Source organism: Neovison vison, chromosome 6 (genome assembly GCF_020171115.1).
Source record: "Neovison vison isolate M4711 chromosome 6, ASM_NN_V1, whole genome shotgun sequence".
NCBI lineage: Eukaryota > Metazoa > Chordata > Mammalia > Carnivora > Mustelidae > Neogale > Neogale vison.
In genome coordinates this window covers 163,690,395-163,712,059 of record NC_058096.1, presented here as the reverse complement: position 1 = coordinate 163,712,059, position 21,665 = coordinate 163,690,395, and the positions used below count along the sequence as shown (strand labels likewise).

Below are 21,665 nucleotides of genomic sequence, written 5' to 3'. Positions count from 1 at the left end.
CAGTCCAGATGTTGGCCCAGAACACCCTTGATATATTGCTGATGCCTGGATATGCCAGGAGACTGCTACTTTGCAGCCTATAAATGATCTACCTTCTAGGCTACAGCAAGCTGCATATGATACAGCTATTTCTGTGGAAAAGTGGCTGATCTTATCCTCTGCCCTTCACCCATGGCCATTATACCTAGAGGTTGTGGCTTCAGGGCTCAATCATGTTAACAGCAGGGACCTGTTCACATCCTGCTTCTGTATGCAAACTATTCTTCCAGGTGAAGACCACCTGGGTAGCTCCTGACAACCAGATACTAGACAAGTGCATCTAGATTATGTTGTCGCCTTACCCTTCCACTTTTTATCTGCTTCTTGGACTCCAGATTGCCAATGCTTAACTTTAGGAAAGATTAACCACATCCATCAGCCAAAATACCAGTCACTGGGCCTGTTTCTTCCTTAATAAGATGGAGATGCATGTACACTGAAACTCATATTGGGTGAAAATGCCATGGGCATCACATGTAGTATATACCAAGCCTTTTGCTATGTAGTGTCTATATGTTATCTCTGTCATCATTCAAAGCCCTGTGAGGCACACATTATGCTCTACATTTTTCAGGTGTCAGAAATGGTCTCAGAAGTTGGGTGTATTCCCCAAGATCAGCAGAAGGGGTAGGGACAGAGCTGGGGTGCACATGAGTAGCTCATACTTTGAATGGTCTGAGAGGGAAAGGTACCTAGCTTGAAACCTCACTTGAGGCCCCACCCTCTCTCGGTTCAGAGGTGGCCCCGCTTAGCCCGATTGCCGGTTGTACTGGCGACCGCCTTACAGCTCACCTTTCAGAGCACAGAAATGCGCGCCCACCTTGGCCACCGAGAGTTCCGGGATCCTGGAGGGGCCGGAAGTAGGTCTTGTTCTCGTTTCCGGCTCGGCCATTGTTTTCGCTCCTGCAGGCCACGGGTGTTTCCTGCATGCAGGGGTCGCTGCGACTGTACACGGGTGAGCGGAGCGGGGGCAGGGAGGGAGGTGCTGTCCGGGCGGGGGTCGCTGGGTTGGAGCCGCGACCGCCCGCAGGCCTAATCTGCGACTCTGGTACGCTGCACGCTTTGTCTCCGCGGCCGGTGGCGCGGTCCCTGTGATACTCTGAAGCCGGCAGTTGTAGAGCCGCCTCTTTGTCCCGTCCCCTTGACCAGCGGTGCCTGGTCTGGAGCATGGCGTCTGCCGGTACAGCGGAGAAAAAGGCAGACATGGCCAGGTGAGCTGCGCCGCAACGCCCAGGTTTAACGCAAAACGTAGGTGGTTTCCCAGCCTTGTGCTGAGAGACAGCACAAAGCGTCAGAAGTGGGTTAGACACAGTCTTGAAATTAAAAACGTGAAATGTCACTTGGAGACCCAAAAATGCAGAAGAGATTAGCCGCGGAGCATTCGGAACTAGTGGGAAAATGATCAGAACTTTTTACAGGTGTGGGGATCTCAGAGCAGAGTTAATAGGCTCTTCTCGTCCTCCTCCTCCCCCTCCTCTTCCTCTTCTTTCTTCTTCCGCCTGCTTGCTTGCTCTCTTCATTCCTTCCTTCCTCCTTTCCTTTCTTTTCAACTTTCCTTTCCTCCTCCGTTTTTTCCTTTCTTAACAGAAATTGAAGCCTAGAGAGTTACTTACCAAGGGTACTGAGATGCATGGTGACCATCATTGATGCCCTAGTTTCCACTAAGGTACTGATTCTCCGAGTTTTACCATATATTAAGTGGATAAAACCTTTTCCCCCGCTTTAGTATCAGCTAAATGAACGACATTCATTCGTTTACTAAAGGTCTACCTCTGTGTGCTGTGTACACACACACACACACAGGACTGGAAACCTGTAGGTGACGCCCCCATTGCCCTCTGCCCCTCCCCGGCCCTTTGAGTCTTTCCCCAAAGTGGGGGAGACAGCAATGTAAATCATAAACACAGTGTGGTAAGTGTTCTAGTAGAGGTTTGAATGAAAAAGGTGCTGTGGGCTCACTGAGGCAGTAATCACACCTAAGCCTGGAGAGATCAGGAAGGTTTTCTAGGGGAGGTGGTTGAGTAGGAAAAGGTCTGGAATTTACTGATTCCGTTGGGTTTTTTTGGTGGCTGTCTAGCAAGAGGGTGTGAGTGGCCAGTTGTGCATAAACTAATTAAAACAATTGTGTTTTAATTAGAAGTACAGAGAAGAAGGCTACCAGCTTTCTTCCTGCCTAGGACAATCAGGAAAGCAAGCATTCAGGAGGAAAGGGTATTTGTTTTCGGTCTTGACATATGAGTAAGAGTTTGTCAAAAGCTGAAGAAGAAAAATCCAAAGAGGACAAGAGAATATGTGGCTTCTGGCTGTGTCTCCAGAGCTTTAGGGCCAAACTTTGTTGTACATCTCTGTCACAATAGAGAAGAGTAGAAGAGCTTTGAGCATTCATTTCCCGCATAGGTTTACTTATAAATTAAATATATGTATTGTTTTATAAATTTCAATACACATTATAAAACATACACTAAATAGGAGCTAAATAACAATGTATTCTTAATATACCCTTTGGATCATCTTGCATATTCCTCACTTGGAGATTATTGCAGCTTTTCTAGCCTGAGTACCTGGAGAGAGTGGTAAGAGTATGTCTAGAGCAGGACCCAAGGCCAGATGGTGAAGGGCTGTGACTGCTAGGCATACACATTAAGGTTTCATCCTGTAGGTTCTGGGAGCCACTGAAAATTTAAGAAGGGAAGGTTCTGGGAGCCACTGAAAATTTAAGAAGGGAAGTCCCTTAGAAAGATGCTTAGAGACTGCCCTGGTTGTAAACTACCTCCCCTGCTTTTCTTCCTGGAGTTTTTTTACTTTTTTTTTTTTTTTTTTTTTAAGATTTATTTATTTATTTGTTAGCGAGAGGGAGTGAGAGAGAGAGAGAGCATGCAAACAGGGGGAGGGTCTGTGGGAGAGGGAGAGCAGTCTCTGCACTAAGTGCCGAGCCCTATGTGGGGCTTGTTCTCATGACCCTGATATTATGACCTGAGTGAAAACCAAGAGTTAGACACTTAATGAACTTAGCCACCTAGGTACCCTTGGAGCTTTGGTTTTTAACTTGTCAGCCCAGGGCTGAACACTCTGGGACTCTGATTTCTCTCTTGATGTTTTTGTAGGTGACACCCCCATTGCCCTCTGTCCCCAACTCTGAAAACAGCTCCTGAGATCTGAATTACAGACCATCATTTTAACTGGACAAACTGCAGCTGAAACAAGCTTTTCTTGGAGGTCACAATGACCACCCAAGGCAGGGGGACTTTAGGCCTCCTCCCTTGTGGTGCTGTTCTCCAGAAACACGAGGGACGCCAGACCATGAAGCAGGAGCCAGGGAGCCAGACCTGGGGTCAGGGCTGCAGTCTCCAAAAGAACCACCCTCCTGTCTGTGAAATTTTCCGGCTACACTTCAGGCAGTTATGTTACCATGAGATGTCTGGGCCGCAGGAGGCACTGAGCCGGCTCCGGGAGCTCTGCCAGTGGTGGTTGATGCCAGAGGTACACACCAAGGAGCAGATCCTGGAGCTGCTGGTGCTGGAGCAGTTCCTGAGCATCTTGCCTGGGGAGTTACGGACCTGGGTGCAGCTGCATCACCCTGAGAGTGGCGAGGAGGCTGTGGCTGTGGTGGAGGATTTTCAGAGACACATAGGAGAGGTGAGCAGATGAGTCCAGAATGGCATCTTCTCTAGTGACTGGATTAGCTTGGGAGTAGTCATTCTCTGTTCCATAGGCTCTAGGCTGGTTTATCCTTAGGATTCCTGAACCAGTTCCAGGGAGAGGGAAAAAGAGTTTTGTGCTTTAAGTCATGAACAAAAATACAATTCCCAGAGAAGCTCTGTGCATCACTTTGGGAATAATGTGTTGTGACCCTCGCTTCAACCTGGTGATCTACTTAGTACTCCTGGCAGGTAGAGAATCTGCCCACTGTTTAGAAGGGACTGTGGTAGGGAGTAGATTTCTGCATATGTTGATAACATGGGCCTTCATTTGAGAAGTTGTCATTACTTACTTCCTTGTACTTCTCAGAGTCTATTATCTCTCTTCTCGAATTTTAGGTTCTTTAGGAGAGGTGACATTTCTGGGCCTCATAATCATTGGTTTCTTCTCTAACTTTGCAAACCCAACTGGGGTCTTTCTCCTTCCTTCCTTCCTTCCTTCCTTCCTTCCCTTCTCTCTTTCTTTCTTTAATTCTCATTTTGGTTTACCCTGTTTCCTAGGGTTCTCTCAAATTTAAAGCCAAGATAATTTAAATTAGAGGAAAAGTTGGAGAGCCAGCAGTGTGATAACAGTGGAAAATCTGGCTTCTAGGACCACAGAGCTAAGTAGTTCTGTGACCATGTGTATCAGTCAGGATTTAGCCAAAGAAGCAAAACCAGTAGGAAATGATATATATTACATATTAAGATTTGTGTATATATATCTATAGCATTGCTACAGAGTGACTTAAGTGATTATGAGGACTGGCCTGGCAGTACAAGTCGGAAATCTGTAGAACAGGCCATCAGGAAGGGCCAGCTGAAACTTCAGCACAGGCTGAAGCTGCTGTCTACATACAGAATTACTTTTCATGGAACTTCCAGCTCTAATTTTAAGGTTTTTGTAACTGATTAAATCAGGCTCATCCAGATGATCTAGGATAATCTCCTTTACTTAGAGTAAACTGAACATGGTTATTGATTATATGTACAAAATACCTTCACAGCAACACCCAGTTTAGTGGTAAATTGACACCTAAATCAGTTCTATCTGATAAGTCTAAAATTGCTCTCTTGTACTAACCAACGAGGGTGAATTAGGGTTCCCTCTACCTTTATTCCTTTGCACTTTATTATGAAAAACCAGTATATGAAATTTCCCAAGTATCCAAAAAAATAGTTACAATATGTACGTCTAGGGAATCAATTCCAGTTGATTGGAATCTGAGGGCTACACCTTTTTCCAAGAGTACCAGCCCACCCATTTGGCATTGAATCCATTGCCAACCATTATTTCTTTGGACACAAAAATAAACACAGGAATAAATCAGTCATCATCAGGGTCTAGAGAGCAACTAGATTCAACCATGGGCAGAGAGACCAGTGACTGAATAAAGTGTTTTTGAGTGCCATTTAGTGAGGAGGCTGGAAAGGAAAATTTCTCTATTTCCCACCTTTGTTTGCCTAACTTGAAGAGAATGCCCCCTCAGTTAAAACTTAAGCTTTTATCCAGGTACCCTCAGAAAAAGGTGACTGAGTCACAAACTCAAGAGAGTGACTTAACAGTTGACAGAGCAGCTGCACACTATTGGCTTCTGCTTAGGAGTAGGATCTTTGGACTTTATTTCTTACTCTGCCTTTATTGTCTGCTTAAGTTTTTCTGATGTGGAAGACATGAGAATGGGACTATCTTTCCTACCATGGGCTCAGAAAAATGTATTTGTGGCTAAATGAATAAACAAGTTTTTTTTGTGGCAGTTTGTCAGGAGTAGATTAAGGAATATCAAGGCAGATCAGAGTCACTGCTCAGCAGGAGTGAGCATGTGCATATGTGTACTTTGGGGCTGGAGAGGGTTGTAGAGCAATCCCTGTTGGGCTGCAGAATCATGCAATTTGCAAATGCTTTTATATCCTATATCTTATTTTTGTTCCTAGCAGGCTTACAAAATATGAAAATAATAATCATATCTCCATTTGACAAGTGACACAAGCACAGAGAGATTAATTGACTCATCTCAGATGGTGATTAGTGAATATTCTCTTTGTCCAAGAGATTTAACTGAAGTATGGTTATTGCTGATTACTACCAAGTGTGGGAATCAGAATTTTCTAGCACCCTAGGTTCTAAGCCACTAGTTTCCCCCTAGTATCTTGCTGTGGAGTGCCATCTTAGATGAAAATTGGAATGGAGTTTTCATTCCTAAAAGAAACGAAACCTGGGAGTCTGAGTCCTAGGTAATGAATAAGAACTGACCAGCATTTAATTGTTAGTGAATTTCAAGGTTGTGTTGTCATGATGCAGCCAAGTTCTACCTTCTTCCAATACCCACAGCAGCTGTATTTAAGAACTGTAACACCCATTTATAAGAACTGTTCCGTGGAGACTCCAGGGAGCCTTCTGGTTCTATCACTGTGCTAAAGAGACATACAGTAAAGGAGAGAGTCCCCTTAGATCTCAGCAGATATAACCCAATGGGGCAAATCCAGCAGGATTTGTGAAGTTATTTTCACTCTAGGCTGTACTGTGTACATGGCAGTGCAAGCAAGTGAGCCTATAAATGTGATTCATTTAAATGGTGTTTTATGTTTTCAGCTCCAAATGCTGGTGAAAAAGTAACCATGAGATTGTGAGGAGCTGGTTTGATGACAATAAGCAAGGGTTAGAAATACCTCTACTCTGAGGTGTTCTCAAGGTCTCTAAAGATTGGTGTTACCTCATCTTATTTGACTTTTTATAAGCATTATTTTGGAGGGATAGTACATACCGAATACTGATTTTGCAGATAACTCTAAAAACTAGTAGTAAATATCAAGAGGGGGAAAAAAGTATCAAGAGAAAATTATCAGCAAATTTTAACAGAACACCAGCATTGGGCCAAGCATTGTTCTAGGAGCAAGTGATCAAGGCAGAGTTCTTACCCTCAAAAAGCTTATATTTCATTGGGGGAGAAATAGACAATAAAGGCATAAATAAGATAATGTAAGGGTTAAGACATACAGAGATTGTAATCCGGTAATTTGAGAGAGAGTGACTACTACAATTTTGTCACTGTGGTTAGAAATGGCTTCTCCGAAGAGGGACGTTTGCTGAGAGAAATTGGAAAAGCTCTCTTGAGGTTTGTCAGCCACTATTCTGGGCTCTTGTTTCTGCTGTCAGCCTCAGCATTATATGTGCATGCATAGGTACATACACCTGTCATTTTTTATTTTCTAGGTACTTCTGATTGGTCTCTTCTGTAGACTAAGGCCATAAAGAGTATGTAGAATTGTCCTTCTGGCTCCTTTTTCTAGATTGTTCTTCATAAGCAGATTTATGTCTGAAGAATTGACAAAATGAGAAAGGTTATATAATGTGGGCTTCAGGCTTCTACCAAGAAGTTCAACAGAAGTATAGCAAGCAGGATGGCAAGTTGTAGATCCTGTTTTGACAGTGTTCCCCTCAGTAGGCTGTACTGGTGGGTCTGGAAGGACATTGTCTGTTCTTTTCCTGGCTTTTCCTGGGGGTGTTTCTTAGAGGTTTGGGTTTCTAGACCTCGAAGGATGCTCTTTTGATTCCAATTATAATTCCTGTCTTTAGGTTTCAGCTCCTGTACAGGAACAGGAAATGCATTTGGAGGAGATGACAGCCCTGGGTACAACAGAGGAATCTCTTCCTACCTCATCCTTCAGTGAGAGTTCAGGCTCTGGAGCCCGCCTGGAGCGTCCTCATGACCCAGGGACACACCTCCTCCCCACTGGGCACTCTGGTACTCCTCTCCTCAGCCCTGGCCTCAAATCCTGCCTCCCTTATCTCTTCAAGTCTCCTTTCCTTTATTTCCCTATAGCCCATCCCATTGGAATCCCTCACGGCCTTGCCCTATGTCTTCATTTCCTAGTGACTTTGTCTGTTTCTTTTGCTTATTCTCTAATCATTTGTGTATTTAGCAAGTTTTTGTCTAGCACATGTCATGGATGAGGCACTGTTGAGAACCAGAGAGATATAGTACACAGTTATTGCTTTCAAAGAACTTGTTATCTAGTTGTCAGAGAGTCAGTCAACTGCAAGAAGAGTTGTCCTTGTAAGATACATTGAGTGATATCTGTCCCCAGGTATTTGATGCCATGAAAACAAGCAATATGGGCATTGTAAACATTGAGCAAAATTGTTATGGTCTGGTGGTAGGGGAGGCTTCATGGGTGAAGTGTCTGTGGGATGTGATTGTGAAAGATGGAACAAATTGAAGCAGGGAGAAAAGTGGTAGGCACCAAAGTAGAGGATATAAATAAAGACTAAGTGGGGGTTCCCTGGACCCCACACTGAGGTGAAATGAGGAAGAACTGTTTTGGGGAGCACAGGGTCTGCTAGAATAGGACCTAACAACTGAGGTTAGGAAAATTTTGCTGAATGAGGGTTGATGTATTAGAAACAGTATTTTGGGAGAATTATTCTAATGCATGTGTCTGGGATGAATGGTGAGACCAGTGGTTGGAGGCCTCAGTAAGAGACCAGTGTGCCAGAATGGATGTGAGGTGTTCATTGCCTGAGCAATGATGAGTGGAATAGAAATTGAGAGACAGGAGATACATTATGCAGGAAGAATTCATGGGACAGTAAGAGGAAGAATTATGGGGTTTGGCCAATATTTGGATTCATTGACAGAACTCAGAAAGTCAGGAAAGAAAGATGGTAAGAATGTCCATTTTTGACTGAATATAAGATAAAGAGGGACACCCAAATGAAATGTCCAATAGGCCACTGGAAGTCTGTAATGGGGGTCTAGAAGAGAGCTGGAACTGGGAAAGCAGCAGTGAGCACTGAGAGTCCGTGAGATCTCTGCCAGAGCAAAAAGGGATGCTTTGAGGCCCAGTGCCTGCAGCGTCCATAATGAGAAGCCAAAAAAAGGAAGGGAAATCCGGAATGAAGGCCCAGAAATGTGAGGGGCAAATCAGGTTGGGCTGATGCCACAGAAGCCATGGGGAGAGAAAGTGGACCCAAGTCTACCTTCCTTCAGAGAGTTTGAAGCGAGTGAGGGCTGGGTGGAATGGGTAATTCTCAGTTGGACCAGGGAACCCTCTTCACCCTCAGAGTAAAACCTGCATGGAAAATTCACAGCGCAGTCAGAATAACACCTGTATGGAAGAGGGATGAGAGGCAGTGTGTGGAGCTGCCTGGGTTCTGTTGAACCCACTCCCTGGGACACAGACCTTATTGGAGCCGAGGTAGGACTTGTCCTCATAGCTCTCTTTCCTCTCTCAGGTCAGTGTGCTTCCCAGGTGCCTGCCCTTTTCCAAGCTGGGAAGTCAGGAGATCAGGCAGCAGCGACTGTGCTTCAGATGGTCGGGCCCCAGGTGAGCTGAACTCTGTCTTCCCTGCTTCCAGTCTGCAGCCTGGAAATAGCTAGTGCTCATCTCCAGGGCTCTGGCCAATTCTGAGATCAATCCTGTGATTTACCTTCCTGATTACTTCCTCTGGAATTGGTTCCTGCTTTCTGAGTTCATGGATTCTGTCTGGCGCTGGACTTGTCCTCTTAGATGTGTCACCCCAACTTCTATCCCTCCCTCACCCCTTTACCCACCAGGGCCCCGCCTGGGCTCTTGGTACCCTGATGTGTCTGCTCTTCAGGCCAAGGAATACCCCTGAGCAGTAAAAGCTTGTCATTCCAGGGATCTGCAGCGTACCAGTTCCTTTCTGTGGACTATACTGAGAGGAAGTGGAAAGGTCCGGCCCTCAGTCAGAGAGCTGTGTTCCGGAGCATCATGCCGGAAAACTATTGCAGCGTGGCCTCAATGGGTAATGATTCTGTTTCCCAGTAATATAGTCTGCATTCTTTTCTTTATATTTTCTTTGCTCTATTCTACTTTTTCCCAGCTTTCTTTTTTTTTATCATGAAAAGTTGCAAACATGAGATAAGGTAGAGAGAATACTATAATGAACCTCTCTGTACCCATCACTCAGCCCTAAGTTATCAACTTTGTCTTTACCCCATCGTTAATTTACCTAGGGTGGTTTGGTTAGAAGTTGTAGTTGTAAGGAATAGGGGGCTACTCACGTTATTTAAGTACTGAACTGTATTACTTACAATAATGCTGAGTGAATGGAAACCCTGATCAAATCTACCAGCTAGACCATTCTTTGGGAAACAGGGCCCTCAACAACAATAGCAAATAATTTTTATGACAGGGAATGTAAGGCAAATGCTCCCTGCATATCTGTTTTGTCCTCCCACTGCCACCCATTTTCTTTACTCTGAATCTCTTATCCTCTCATAGCTGCTTCTTCAAGCTCCTAATGGCTTGGCTTCTCTCCGTGCCTCATTTAGTTTTCTTTATTTTGCCCTATTTCCAGCTCAGATTTTACTTAGAGAGGGCCTCCAAGGGTGGTTTGGCCATTAAGTATCATCTCTGTTTGGACAGAGCTTTGCCCCTGGCCACAGCAGAGAATGAGGGGTAACATACAGAGAAGCTACACTTGGTCCTGGTGCCCAGGTCTAGTCAGCTGTGCTCTGAGATATATTGAAACCAGTTACTCAGCACAAAGCATGGCTGCCTCAGTTTCCCCTTTGGGAAAAACTGTGGCAGGACAGCTTCCTGGAAATGGGTGTTTTCAAGGCAGGTTCTCTGGTTGGCAAGTCTAGCACAGTAGCCAACAATGGAGAGGGTGGATAGGCTTAGGAGTCCAGGAGCCAGATAGCTATAACTTTCCATATGCTGAAATGCCATGATGGCTTGTGGCCCAGGTTAAGATATGATTAAAAGAACCAACAGTTTTATGTTCAGACATGACTGATTGCTTGCTACTTCTACTTTTTCCAAATTCAAAAGGAAATATTCAACTGTATAGTTTCCTTTGATTCCAGATTATCAAGATACCAAAGATATATTTCAACTTGTGTTTCAAATTATTGGTCCCTTTCTTTTTTTTTTTTATTTTTTTTTTTAAAGATTTTATTTATTTATTTGACAGAGAGAAATCACAAGTAGATGGAGAGGCAGGCAGAGAGAGAGGGAAGCAGGCTCCCTGCTGAGCAGAGAGCCCGATGCGGGACTCGATCCCAGGACCCCGAGATCATGACCTGAGCTGAAGGCAGTGGCTTAACCCACTGAGCCACCCAGGCGCCCCTATTGGTCCCTTTCTTAATTTTTATAGGAATGTAGTACTTGCAGTACTGACTTCTACCAGTCTAGTGCACCAGAGATTAAGGGAGTCTCCACTTTAAGAACTTTGCTGTCCCTTCCACAATACTTCTCCCCCAGCATTTCTGAACCTGTGATTTCTCTGAATCTTGTCACTGTCCTCACATATGGGAATCACTTTTTTGGTACATTTTTTCCTAATTGTGTTTGCCCATACTGTTTCCCATATTTGATTTGAGGTATTTGCCTCTCCTTTCTGTCCCCACTATCTTTACTGGGAACCATGGAACCATACAGTGTCAGGATTAGAAAGGATATTAGAGGTCATCATTTTACTAAGTGATTTCTGTAAGATCACGCCACCTTTACAGTCCTCTGTCTTGCCTTCCAACTGTCTTTTTTAACTGGAGCATTTAAGAGCTGTCAGGACAGAGCTTTGTCCTAATAACTTTTCTTCCATCCTCCCCACTGACCATCTTTCCCCTCTTCTTCTGTCATGAAGAAAAGCTTGAGCTATTTCCCATCTTTCTCTTGTTCTTAATATGTCATCTTTAATGTGTCCCCTAATGTGAAGGTTTTTTCAGGTCCATAGACTCCTAATGATTCTGTTTCATCAGCAGAACAAGAAATGAATAAAAGTTGTTTTCTTCTTTCTTTCGGCAGCAGGTGAGACTAGGATGCAGCATTCAGAGTTGCCTGCAAAACAGGAAGTTTCTAAAGAACCAGGGTCACCTGATGGGACATCTGGAGGCCTCTGTGGAATAGTTTCTGAGGAACTAGAGGCAGGAGCTGCCTGTGAAGGTACTTTAGAAAAGCTGGAAGGGCAACCCTCAAAGGAAGAAGGAAGCAGACTGGAAGATGATTTCTTCAAAATAACACATGAAGATAAAGATAAATCCACAAAGGATGGATGTGATGAATATAATGAACTTGGGAAACATCCAGATCTATCCTTTAGTGCTGTTGAATGTCAAGGAATTCTGAAGGGACAGAAATTTTACCAATGTGATGAATGTGGTAAAGCTTTCAATCGAAGTTCACACCTCACTGGGCATCAAAGAATCCACACTGGAGAGAAACCCTATGAGTGTAATGAATGTGGTAAGACCTTTAGGCAGACCTCTCAACTCATAGTTCATCTCAGAACCCACACAGGGGAAAAGCCCTATGAGTGCAATGAGTGTGGAAATACTTACCGACACAGCTCCCATCTTATTCAACACCAGAGACTCCATAATGGTGAGAAACCATATAAGTGTAATGAATGTGCAAAAGCCTTCACTCAGAGCTCCCAACTGATTGACCACCAGAGAACTCATACTGGGGAGAAACCTTATGAATGCACTGAGTGTGGTGAGGCCTTCATTCGTAGTAAAAGTCTTGTTCGACATCAGGTAGTTCACACTGGTAAAAAACCTTACAAGTGTAGTGAGTGTGGGAAAGCTTTCTGTTCTAATAGAAATCTTGTTGATCATCAGAGGATCCATACTGGGGAAAAACCTTATGAGTGTAATGAATGTGGCAAGGCTTTCAGTCGGAGTAAATGTCTTATTCGACATCAGAGCCTCCACACTGGGCAAAAACCATACAAATGTAGTGATTGTGGGAAAGCTTTCAATCAGAACTCTCAGCTTGTTGACCATGAACGAATTCATACCGGAGAAAAACCTTTTGAATGTAATGAGTGTGGTAAGGCATTCAGTCTCAGTAAATGTCTTATTCGACATCAGAGACTTCACACAGGTGAAAAGCCCTATAAATGCAACGAGTGTGGAAAATCCTTCAACCAAAACTCACACCTTATTATTCACCAGAGAATTCACACTGGTGAGAAGCCTTATGAATGTAATGAGTGTGGGAAGGTCTTCAGTTACAGCTCCAGTCTCATGGTACATCAGAGAACCCACACAGGGGAGAAACCCTATAAATGTAGTGATTGTGGGAAAGCTTTTAGTGACAGCTCGCAGCTCATTGTGCACCAGAGGGTTCACACAGGAGAGAAGCCCTATGAATGTATTGAGTGTGGGAAAGCCTTCAGTCAGCGTTCCACTTTTAATCACCACCAGCGAACTCACATTGGAGAGAAGCACTCAGGTCTGGCTCACGCTCACTCAGTTTCTTAAGATATGATTTTCTAAGGAATTAATTAAGCTTTTTTTTTTTTTAAAGATGTCTCTCTTAAAACTGCTCATCAAAATGTACTAATCCTTACATGCTTCCTGGTGAGTCACAAAGGTGGGAGGGTGGGAGTCACAGTGTAATCATTTTCTGCCATTAGGGGGAAGTAAGGACTACACATTTCATGTACTTGTTTATTCATTCATTCTTTCTTTTGAACTGTTGAAAAAAATCAAACTCATTTCAGTTCTGCATCCTATAATCAGATTTTGTGCTTTTCAAGGACAGAGATTATATGTTTCTTATTCTACTCCACCTCCTTCGTTTTACCACTTACATAGGTCATATTGCAAGATGGATTCATTCTTTCCTTTCTCTTGGCTAAGGCTCTCCCTATATAGTTTATAAACTTCCATTATAATTCAGGCCCTTATCACTTGTGTTCCCTACATATAAAACCTTTTTTTTTCCTCTTGACTAATTTATGTCCCTTAGATTCTTCCAGAGCCCTCTGATTTCTGAAAGACCTTCTTAAAATGCTTTTTCTTCCCTCTTAAACTTCTATTCATTTGACCTCAGTGCTTCCAATTAGTTGGTGCTGCAACGTGCAACTGTTGTTAAATTATCTTGCCGGTTATTCTGAACTTAATGTGTATTTGTATACTTTCATATCAACTTATTGTAGGCTTTTTAAGGCTAGGTATGGTATCTGTTCTTTAGCATATAGATAATTTTCATATAGTAGTTGTTTAATAAATTTTTTAAACTCTGCTCTAAGTTGCACCATCTTTAAGTTGGGTGTGAGATACCCTTCCCCACCCTAATCAGATTAGAGGCTTCTAAAGATGGAAGTGGGGCAGTGCCTGGGTGGCTCAATGGGTTAAAGCCTCTGCCTTAGGCTCAGGTCATGATCCCAGGGTCCTGGGATCGAGCCCTGTATCAGGCTTTCTGCTCAGTGGGGAGCCTGCTTCCCTTCCTCTCTGCCTGCCTCTCTGCCTACTTGTGATCTCTGTCAAATAAATAAATAAAATATTTTAAAAATAAAAATAAAATAAAGATGGAAGTGGTATCTCATTGTAGGATATCACATACGGGGTCCACATTGATATTTTCTATGTGTACTCGTGGACATTTCACCACTGTTACTTCATTGTTGGTTTCTGATAGATACTCTATTGTGTTTAGGAAGTTTTTTTCTATTTCTGTTATTTATTTGTTTTTTTTAAGTAGGCTACATGCATATGTGGGGCATGAACTCATGACCTCAGGATCGAGAGTTGCATGCTCTATCAACTGAGCCAACCAGATGCCTCTCTATTTCTGTTTTTAGAAAAAGGAAGATAGTACAGTAGTTAAGAACACTGATTTTGTGCCTAGTGTCCTAATTCAAATCCTGGCTCCTCCAAGTTTCTAGGTGTGTAGCCCTAGGCAAGTTACTTAGCTTCCTTGTGTGTCAGTTCTTCCATCTGTAAAGTAAAGCTATGTTAGAATAAAATCAGTTAATCAGTGTTAGGCATTTAGAACAGTACTTGTCACTTAGTACCCATTATAGCAATTATTACTATTCTTAGAGTTGCAAGTTCTATATCATTTTTTAAAAAGTCTGTTGGTATAATTTTATGGGTCACGTTCTTTATTTTTGTAAATTGCTTTTTTTTTAAACTTTATAAATGATTGAAATTACTTTGAAGTCCTGGAATAAAATCCATTTGTTTGTGGTGACTTTTTTTTTTTTTTTTTAAAGTAGAGGACTAGGTTGAATTTACTGAGGTTTTCCTGGCTTTTCAAAATGTATTTGGAGTTTATCTTTCTTTTATTTTCTGAAAGAGTTTGCATAATGTGGGAATTACTCATTAAAGGCTGAAAGTAGTAGCTAGATCCTTTTTTTTGGGAAGAAGGAATTGGGAGAGATATATCCTTAGCAACATTTTTATTTCTTCTTCTTCAATGGTTGTACTCTAGGTTTCTCCCTCTGTAAATTTTGGTAATATATATCTAGAAGTCTTTTTTTACTGGATTGTCAAACAGTGGCATAAAGGACTCCACTTTATTTTTTAAAATCAGACTGAATTTATGCCCAGGAAATTGTTCAAGTGGTCAGATATGATGGTAAAGGTGCTAGGAGCTGGACGCTTGCCCTTTTACCTCTTATATGCACAGAAAGAAAATACTCCATACCTATACTGTACATCCCCAACCCTAATTATTCAGCTTTTTAAAAAAATTATTTATTTTCAGCATAACAGTATTCATTGTTTTTGCACCACACCCACTGCTCCATGCAATCCATGCCCTCTATAATACCCACCACCTGGTTCCCCCAACCTCCCACCCCCCACTGCTTAAAACCCCTCAGATTGTTTTTCGGAGTCCATAGTCTCTCATGGTTCACCTCCCCTTCCAATTTCCCCCTACTCCCTTCTCCTCTCTAACTCCCCTTGTCCTCCATGCTATTTGTTATGCTCCACAAATAAGTAAAACCATATGATAATTGACTGTCTATGCTTGACTTATTTCACTCAGCATAATCTCTTCCAGTCCCGTCCATGTTGCTAAAAAAGTTGGGTATTCATCCTTTATGGAGGCATAATATTCCATAGGGTATATGGACCACATCTTCCTTATCCATTCATCCGTTGAAGGGCATCTTGGTTCTTTCCACAGTTTGGCGACCATGGCCGTTGCTGCTATAAACATTGGGGTACAGATGGCCCTTCTTTTCACTACATCTGTATCTTTGGGGTAAATACCCAGGAGTGCAATTGCAGGGTCATAGGGAAACTCCATTTTTAATTTCTTGAGGAATCTCCACACTGTTCTCCAAAGAGGCTGCACCAACTTGCATTCCCACCAACAGTGTAAGAGGATTCCCCTTTCTCCACATCCCCTCCAACACGTTTCCTGTCTTGGTAATGTTGGCCATTCTAACTGGTGTAAGGTGATATTTCAATGTGGTTTTAATTTGAATCTCCCTGATGGCTAGTAATTATTCAGCTTTTAAATTCAGTAGGAAAAGTTAAAAGATTATGGGTACTAAGAAGTTGCTGAGTATTGTTCTCCATTGGGAGACATTTCTGTCAAGGCATTAACCTCCTGGAGTACTACAGAGGATACATTCCTGAAAACCTCTAAGTGTTAGGGACAAATTGTGAGTAGCCACAGGTTAGCTTTTGCTTCATCAGGAAAAACAATCCCCTGACCCTAGTATTCGGACATGTTCTAGCCTGATGGGGCTTTGTGGAACCACTTGTCCTAGCTGTGCAAATAAGGTGTTATGTCAGCTGGCTCTAAGTAACTAATAGTGCAAGTATTTGAGCTAGGATAGGACAATGTAGATATTCCTTACTGAACCACAACAGTCTTCCTACTAATGTATGCACAGGACAAAGTAGAATGAGGTACAGACCTCCTTTTAAGGCACGTGAATGCTTTATATGAAACTATAGTAAGAAAGAAATGTGTGATGACCCACCTCCTTTTCTGACTTGGTCCTCCTCAAGTTTTGCTTTGTTAGGAATTGTTGGCTGACTAAAAACAATGTCTTTCATCTTAGGTGGCCCAGTCCATAGACTTAAAAGTTTCTAAGAATGAATGTACAGGTGGCATTTTCCACCAAATCCTCCCTGTTGCACTGTCTTCTGTATGGGTGATGCATTTACAGTATATTCAGTTTCCCAAATTGGTGCCATATGGATTGTGGGTGGAGATGCACAAAGCCAGTAATTATCCAAGATTTGGTTACAATTAGATCACTGGACAAAGTAATCACAGAACTATATAATGAGGAATGTTAATCACAGCTGCATGTTCAAGAACATAGGGCATAAGTATACATGCCCAGCCATTAGATTGTATACATTGATTATATACTTTGAGTCCCATTTTAGAACAATTAAATGCTATATCCCTTTACTGAGATGGTCTATGTTGCTTCCTAGGGGAGGAGGGGCCAGAACAAATGCAATTTTATCATACCTCTATTGACCCTGGCAAGCCATAGAGTATGTCCTAATGTCAAGAAGGGACCACCAGTGAAACTCTGCAGTCAGCATTCAGGCTGCTTAGGCAATGGGCAAAAATTGATGACATTCAAGCTCTACCTTGGGAACCACACTGATGCCCCTAGGATTTGAGATGCATGTGGTGTATTACAGGGGCAATTTATGGAAAAGGTGGTGATGAAAGCTGCCATGATTCTAAATATAAAACCACTAATAACTATTCTCTAATTTAAGCTATGTGTTTACTATGACCATCTACTGTTAATATATATCCTAGTGAGTAGTACTGGAAGAATGAAATAGTCGTGGTTTTTCTTTAAGAGATCTTTGATAGAGAGCTACTTGAGAAACTCTAGACAATTCACCTCATCGTTTTCTAGGTTTTCCTCTTTAGAGTGGACATGTGGGACACTTGAACATCAGGACCAGGAACATCTGGGCAATTTCCAACCATCTGCAAGAACAAGGGAAGATGCATATCTGGTCAGGGGCCTCTGATTTGCCCAGAGCAATAACCTAGAGTAAAAGCTATGAACAGTTTCTATTGGGGCAGAGGTAGAGGTGTGCCTTACATGCTCTGCCCCAAGCAAGAAGCTTCTCCATTTATCTGTCAATGGACACAGGTTGCTTCCATATCTTGGCTATTGTAAATAATGCTACAATAAACATAGGGGTGCATATATCACTTGAAGTATCTTTTGATCCTTTCTAATAATCTGAGAGACATATCCTCAAAAAGATTGAGTTCCCAAACAGAAGCATTGAATTGCAACCATCTCGATCAATAAAATAAGGACCTGAATAACTGGATATTGACTTCAATTACGCAAATATGAGTTGGAATATCTTTGGCTGGCAGATGTCATGATAAAGAAGGAAATTGTTGAATATTTAGGTAATTGTGACCCTCAAAATACCCAGATTCTAACTAGTGATGTTTTAGACTGGATGAATAAATTTCTGTCAGAAAGAAAAAAATACACTTGTAGATGAAAGCACCAAGTTGAAAAAGAGACACTGGAATTTTATTTTTAATATGGGCCCAAGTGATTCTTATGTTTTCTAAAATTTGAGAACATCTGGGCTAGGGTATTAATGAGTAATTATTACCTCCTGGGAGCAAATGTGAAGTTACCAGCTTGAATCACAATTAATGACCCCTCCTTCAGATAAAATAATACATGAAAAACAAGACTAAATTGATCATAACTGCCTTAATATACACAAATATTTTTTCTTAAGTGTTTCCTGATATAATGGCAATAGTGTCATGGACTTGAGTTCTACTTTCAGCATCAACCTGAGGTTTTGAACGTGTGTTAGTCTTATTATTTACCTGAATCTCTGTTTCTCAGTATCCTCCTTGAAATGTGGCAGCATTGTGAAACCCATGTGAGCTAATGGGTAAGAAACTCCTGGTGTGTTCTTATTCCAACTGTTTCACATTTCCTCTTGATGTCTAGTTGGCATCTTTCACTTAACACATTCAAAGCAAAACTATTGATCCTTCTCCCAAAAACCATTCCTCTTTCAATCTACTCTTTCTTTCTAAAAGGGAAATTTTTTCTAGTTGCTCATATCAGTGACTGTAGAATCATCTTTAACCAACAACCAGTTCATTAGCAAATCATGTTTCCTTCCATGCCTTGAAAATACAGTTGACCCTAAAACAACACAGGTTTGAATGCATCCACTTATATGTGTGGGTTTTTTAAAACCTTTTTTTTATTATTATGTTTTGTTAACCAACATATAGTACATCATTGGTTTTTGATGTAATGTTCAACAATTCATTATTTTTGTTTTCCCCCAGCAAGTTTACTGAGAAAAATTTTGGAGATTTATGATAGCTTGAAAAAAAAAACAGAAGAATAGGCAGCCTGAGACTGTCTATGTTGCTTCCTAAGGGAGGAGGGGCCAGAACAAATGCAATTATAACAAAAAATAACAAAAATATTGAGAAAAAGTTATTATTGTTAGAATATAATAGATGTGTACTAGTGGATGGGCTAGAAGTGGCAGCAGCAATGATAGGGAGGCAGGCCTGAGAAGGGGCACTAGGACCCTAGTGGGAGGGGAATTTTGGCAGGTGAAGACAGGAGAATCTGCATACATCAGGGGGCGCTCCATTTCAGAGGTGCAGGGAGCAGTAGGGAAGGCACAATTGGCATCTGCTTCAGCTGTCACTGAGGCCTTGAGCTGCAGAGGGCCTCCTCCCTCTCCCCATGAGAAGGGGGTCTGGGAAGAGCTTCACCATAAATGAGGACAGGGATGGCAGCTGTTTCTGGAGCTGGCCAGTCAGGAGATGGACTTCTCATGCACACTCTGCCCAAGGAGATGGAGGAGGTTGGGGCAGTGGTTTGGGGACCCAGCAGGTCAGCCCTGCCTGATACTTGAGAGTGAGCAGGGTCAGTCAGCCAGATAGGTGGACAGGACTGGGGACAGTGATTGTGAAGAGGTGACTGAAAAGGACTCTGACAGGGAAGCAAGGGGAATGAAGTGAACTGTGTGCCTTCTAAGATAAAGTATGCACAGAGCTGCCCCTCTTTTGGAATCCAGGGTGGCCACTGTGCCCTGGCAGTCCTGTGTCTTCCTGCATCTCCTCTGCTGTGTATTCCTGCTGGGGGCTAGAGGGACAGCTGGAGGAGGAGCAGACCTTGCTGAGGCAGGAGGAAAGAACTGGAAGGCTGTCTAGTGTTGCCATTGAAGACGGCCTTCATGTCACCCAGAAATGCATTGGGCATGACCTGGAGTGCTGCTTCCTCCTCAGAGGCCAGATCTTTTGCAGTGATTCTAAACCCACCTCTGGGGGTGGGGTGGTCTCAGAGGGTCCTTTTGTCTTGTCTACAGGGGTCCCTAGTCTTGTCTTCTGCTTAGAAGGATAAACATCTTCTGTTTCTGAGGTCAAGTGCACCTGAGGAGTTCCTCCAGGTATGCCCCATGGTTAGGTGTGCATCCCTTCATGCTGGCTCTTCCTCTGGGAAACCACTGAAGCTGCAGCTGGACACCAAGGGCCTGTCTGTTGATGAGGACCTCTGGAGCACCTGGGCCTGCATATGGCCAGAGTGTCCTCTGCATCTGTGAGAAACATGAGGTGGAGCTGCATGAGATTATATGGCATGTTGTTTGGGACAGCTTTTATGAGAGATGTAGGATTTCTTTTTGGACATACTTTTGAGCTCACAGGGCTGATGGTATCTCTGAAGTACACAAGCTTTTTAAGAAGGAGGAGAAGCCTGCATGGATCCCCAGAAACTGAATGAAGTTTCCATCAGGGTACCTTCCCTAATAGCCCTGCATCTCCATGTTTGTGAGGTCCTTCTGCTGTCAGCAGTCCCTTTTCCAGGCTCTCTGAGATCCCTCAACATGACTTCTCTGTGGACTGGCATTGGGTCTATCTGGATTCTGTGGGTGGCATAGTGGCTACTGAGTGCTTCTGTACTCCAGAAGGAGTGAGACTGCACAGTGTACATGCTAAGCCACTGGACATATTTGCATTGGGAGAGGATAGCACTGCCTTTCCTTGATGGCCTTTCCTGCCAATTAAGGCAGAATCTATAGAAGCTCAAAAATCACATTGGAAAATGGGGCCAAGAAGTTAGCCCCTATCTCCCAAAAGAGTTCTCATGGGGTCAGAGTACCCAAGCACACAGACAGATGCCAATCGGGTAGGGATCCTACAATATCCCCTCCTCAGTACTAGTACCTGCCATGTGTCCAGAGGGATGCAAAGCAGGAGGAGGTGAGCTGTCCTGCTGGCATGAGCAATGAGGGGCCTGTGTCTTCACTCATTTGCCAGATGCCTGAATTAGGGTGGTCATATCCAACCCCAAATAACTCACCACACCTAAATATCCAGAGAGGAAAGTCTCTGTTGACTTCAGCAAGTTGGGAGGGCAGGGTTGTGTCCTGCAGAGTAAGATGAAGAACATCTCCAAAGGCACTCTTCAGCAATAAATCAATGTACCCACCTCCTCCACTCCTGTTCATAGTGGCCCTATAGGCACCCAGATCCCTGCCTCCAACTTAAGCAACTGCTGGAGGACATAGCCCTTCCTGCTCAGGAGCATGCATGGATCGGGACCTGGTTCTATGGGGGATGTGCTCAGAGCATAATATAGTGGGCTGAAGGGATTATGACCATACTGTTGTCTACTTCATGGTGGCAGGCAACAGCAGCCAAACCAGCACTGTGGTTGATTCCACTGTGGATGCACCGAGTAAGTTGGGAAGGGATGAGCCACATGTGCCTTAGCCTTCAATGGCAGGCATCCCACATTCAGAATTGCTCTTCATGTTTCTCCTGCAAAACACCAGCCTCTGCTGCTTCTGTAGGGTCCTGCAATAGAGAAGTTTTTGATATCTGAAAGGAAGGGAAGAGTCAGGCATGACTAGAAACAACGAGGATAGGAAAACACCCATGTGGGACATGACCAGGTCAGGACCAGCCTTCTCTGGGGCCCATCCAGCTTAGCCCTTCTGACCCCAGTCTGGATCACTGCTGGGCCATTCAGGATGGCTCACCATGAATCAGCAATACAGGCCCAGGTTCAGGAGCCAGGGCAGTGCTAAGAAAGGGGGAGAGGGAAGCTGCAGAAACATTTCCTAGACATTGAGGTTGCAAGGCCTCAAGTCCCTGGATGAGACAAGGCTCCTCAGGGTGAGCTTCAGAAAAAAGAAACAGTGGGTGAAAGTTCAAAAGAGGAGCTATCCATTG

At 43.2% G+C, this 21,665-nt stretch overlaps 1 protein-coding gene across 5 annotated transcripts; it reads left to right on the top strand.

Annotated features, from left to right (window-relative positions):
• The first annotated feature begins 922 nt into the window (after nt 1-922).
• Nucleotides 923-13,870, top strand: ZKSCAN7 (zinc finger with KRAB and SCAN domains 7). 5 transcript variants are annotated; one of them, XM_044252847.1, is made up of 6 exons: nt 923-994; nt 3,144-3,675; nt 7,294-7,462; nt 8,953-9,044; nt 9,360-9,486; nt 11,493-13,870. In XM_044252847.1, the coding sequence occupies exons 2-6, from the start codon at nt 3,262-3,264 to the stop codon at nt 12,950-12,952; spliced, it is 2,262 nt and encodes a 753-aa protein (XP_044108782.1). In that variant the 5' UTR covers nt 923-994; nt 3,144-3,261; the 3' UTR covers nt 12,953-13,870. The 5 variants fall into 5 exon arrangements, with proteins under 5 accessions (XP_044108782.1, XP_044108784.1, XP_044108783.1 ...); XM_044252848.1 differs by lacking the exon at nt 923-994 and adding an exon at nt 1,006-1,250 and having other exon boundaries at nt 11,496-13,870; XM_044252845.1 differs by lacking the exon at nt 923-994 and adding an exon at nt 1,006-1,250.
• The last annotated feature ends 7,795 nt before the right edge of the window (nt 13,871-21,665 follow it).

Bases quoted from the DNA above. Each gene is read 5' to 3' on its own strand.
- ZKSCAN7 (XM_044252847.1), top strand. From the start codon at position 3,262: ATGACCACCCAAGGCAGGGGGACTTTAGGCCTCCTCCCTTGTGGTGCT. The intron at 7,463-8,952 runs GTACTCCTCTCC...TTCCTCTCTCAG, and splicing joins CCTCCCCACTGGGCACTCTG to GTCAGTGTGCTTCCCAGGTG. The intron at 9,045-9,359 runs GTGAGCTGAACT...TTGTCATTCCAG, and splicing joins TTCAGATGGTCGGGCCCCAG to GGATCTGCAGCGTACCAGTT.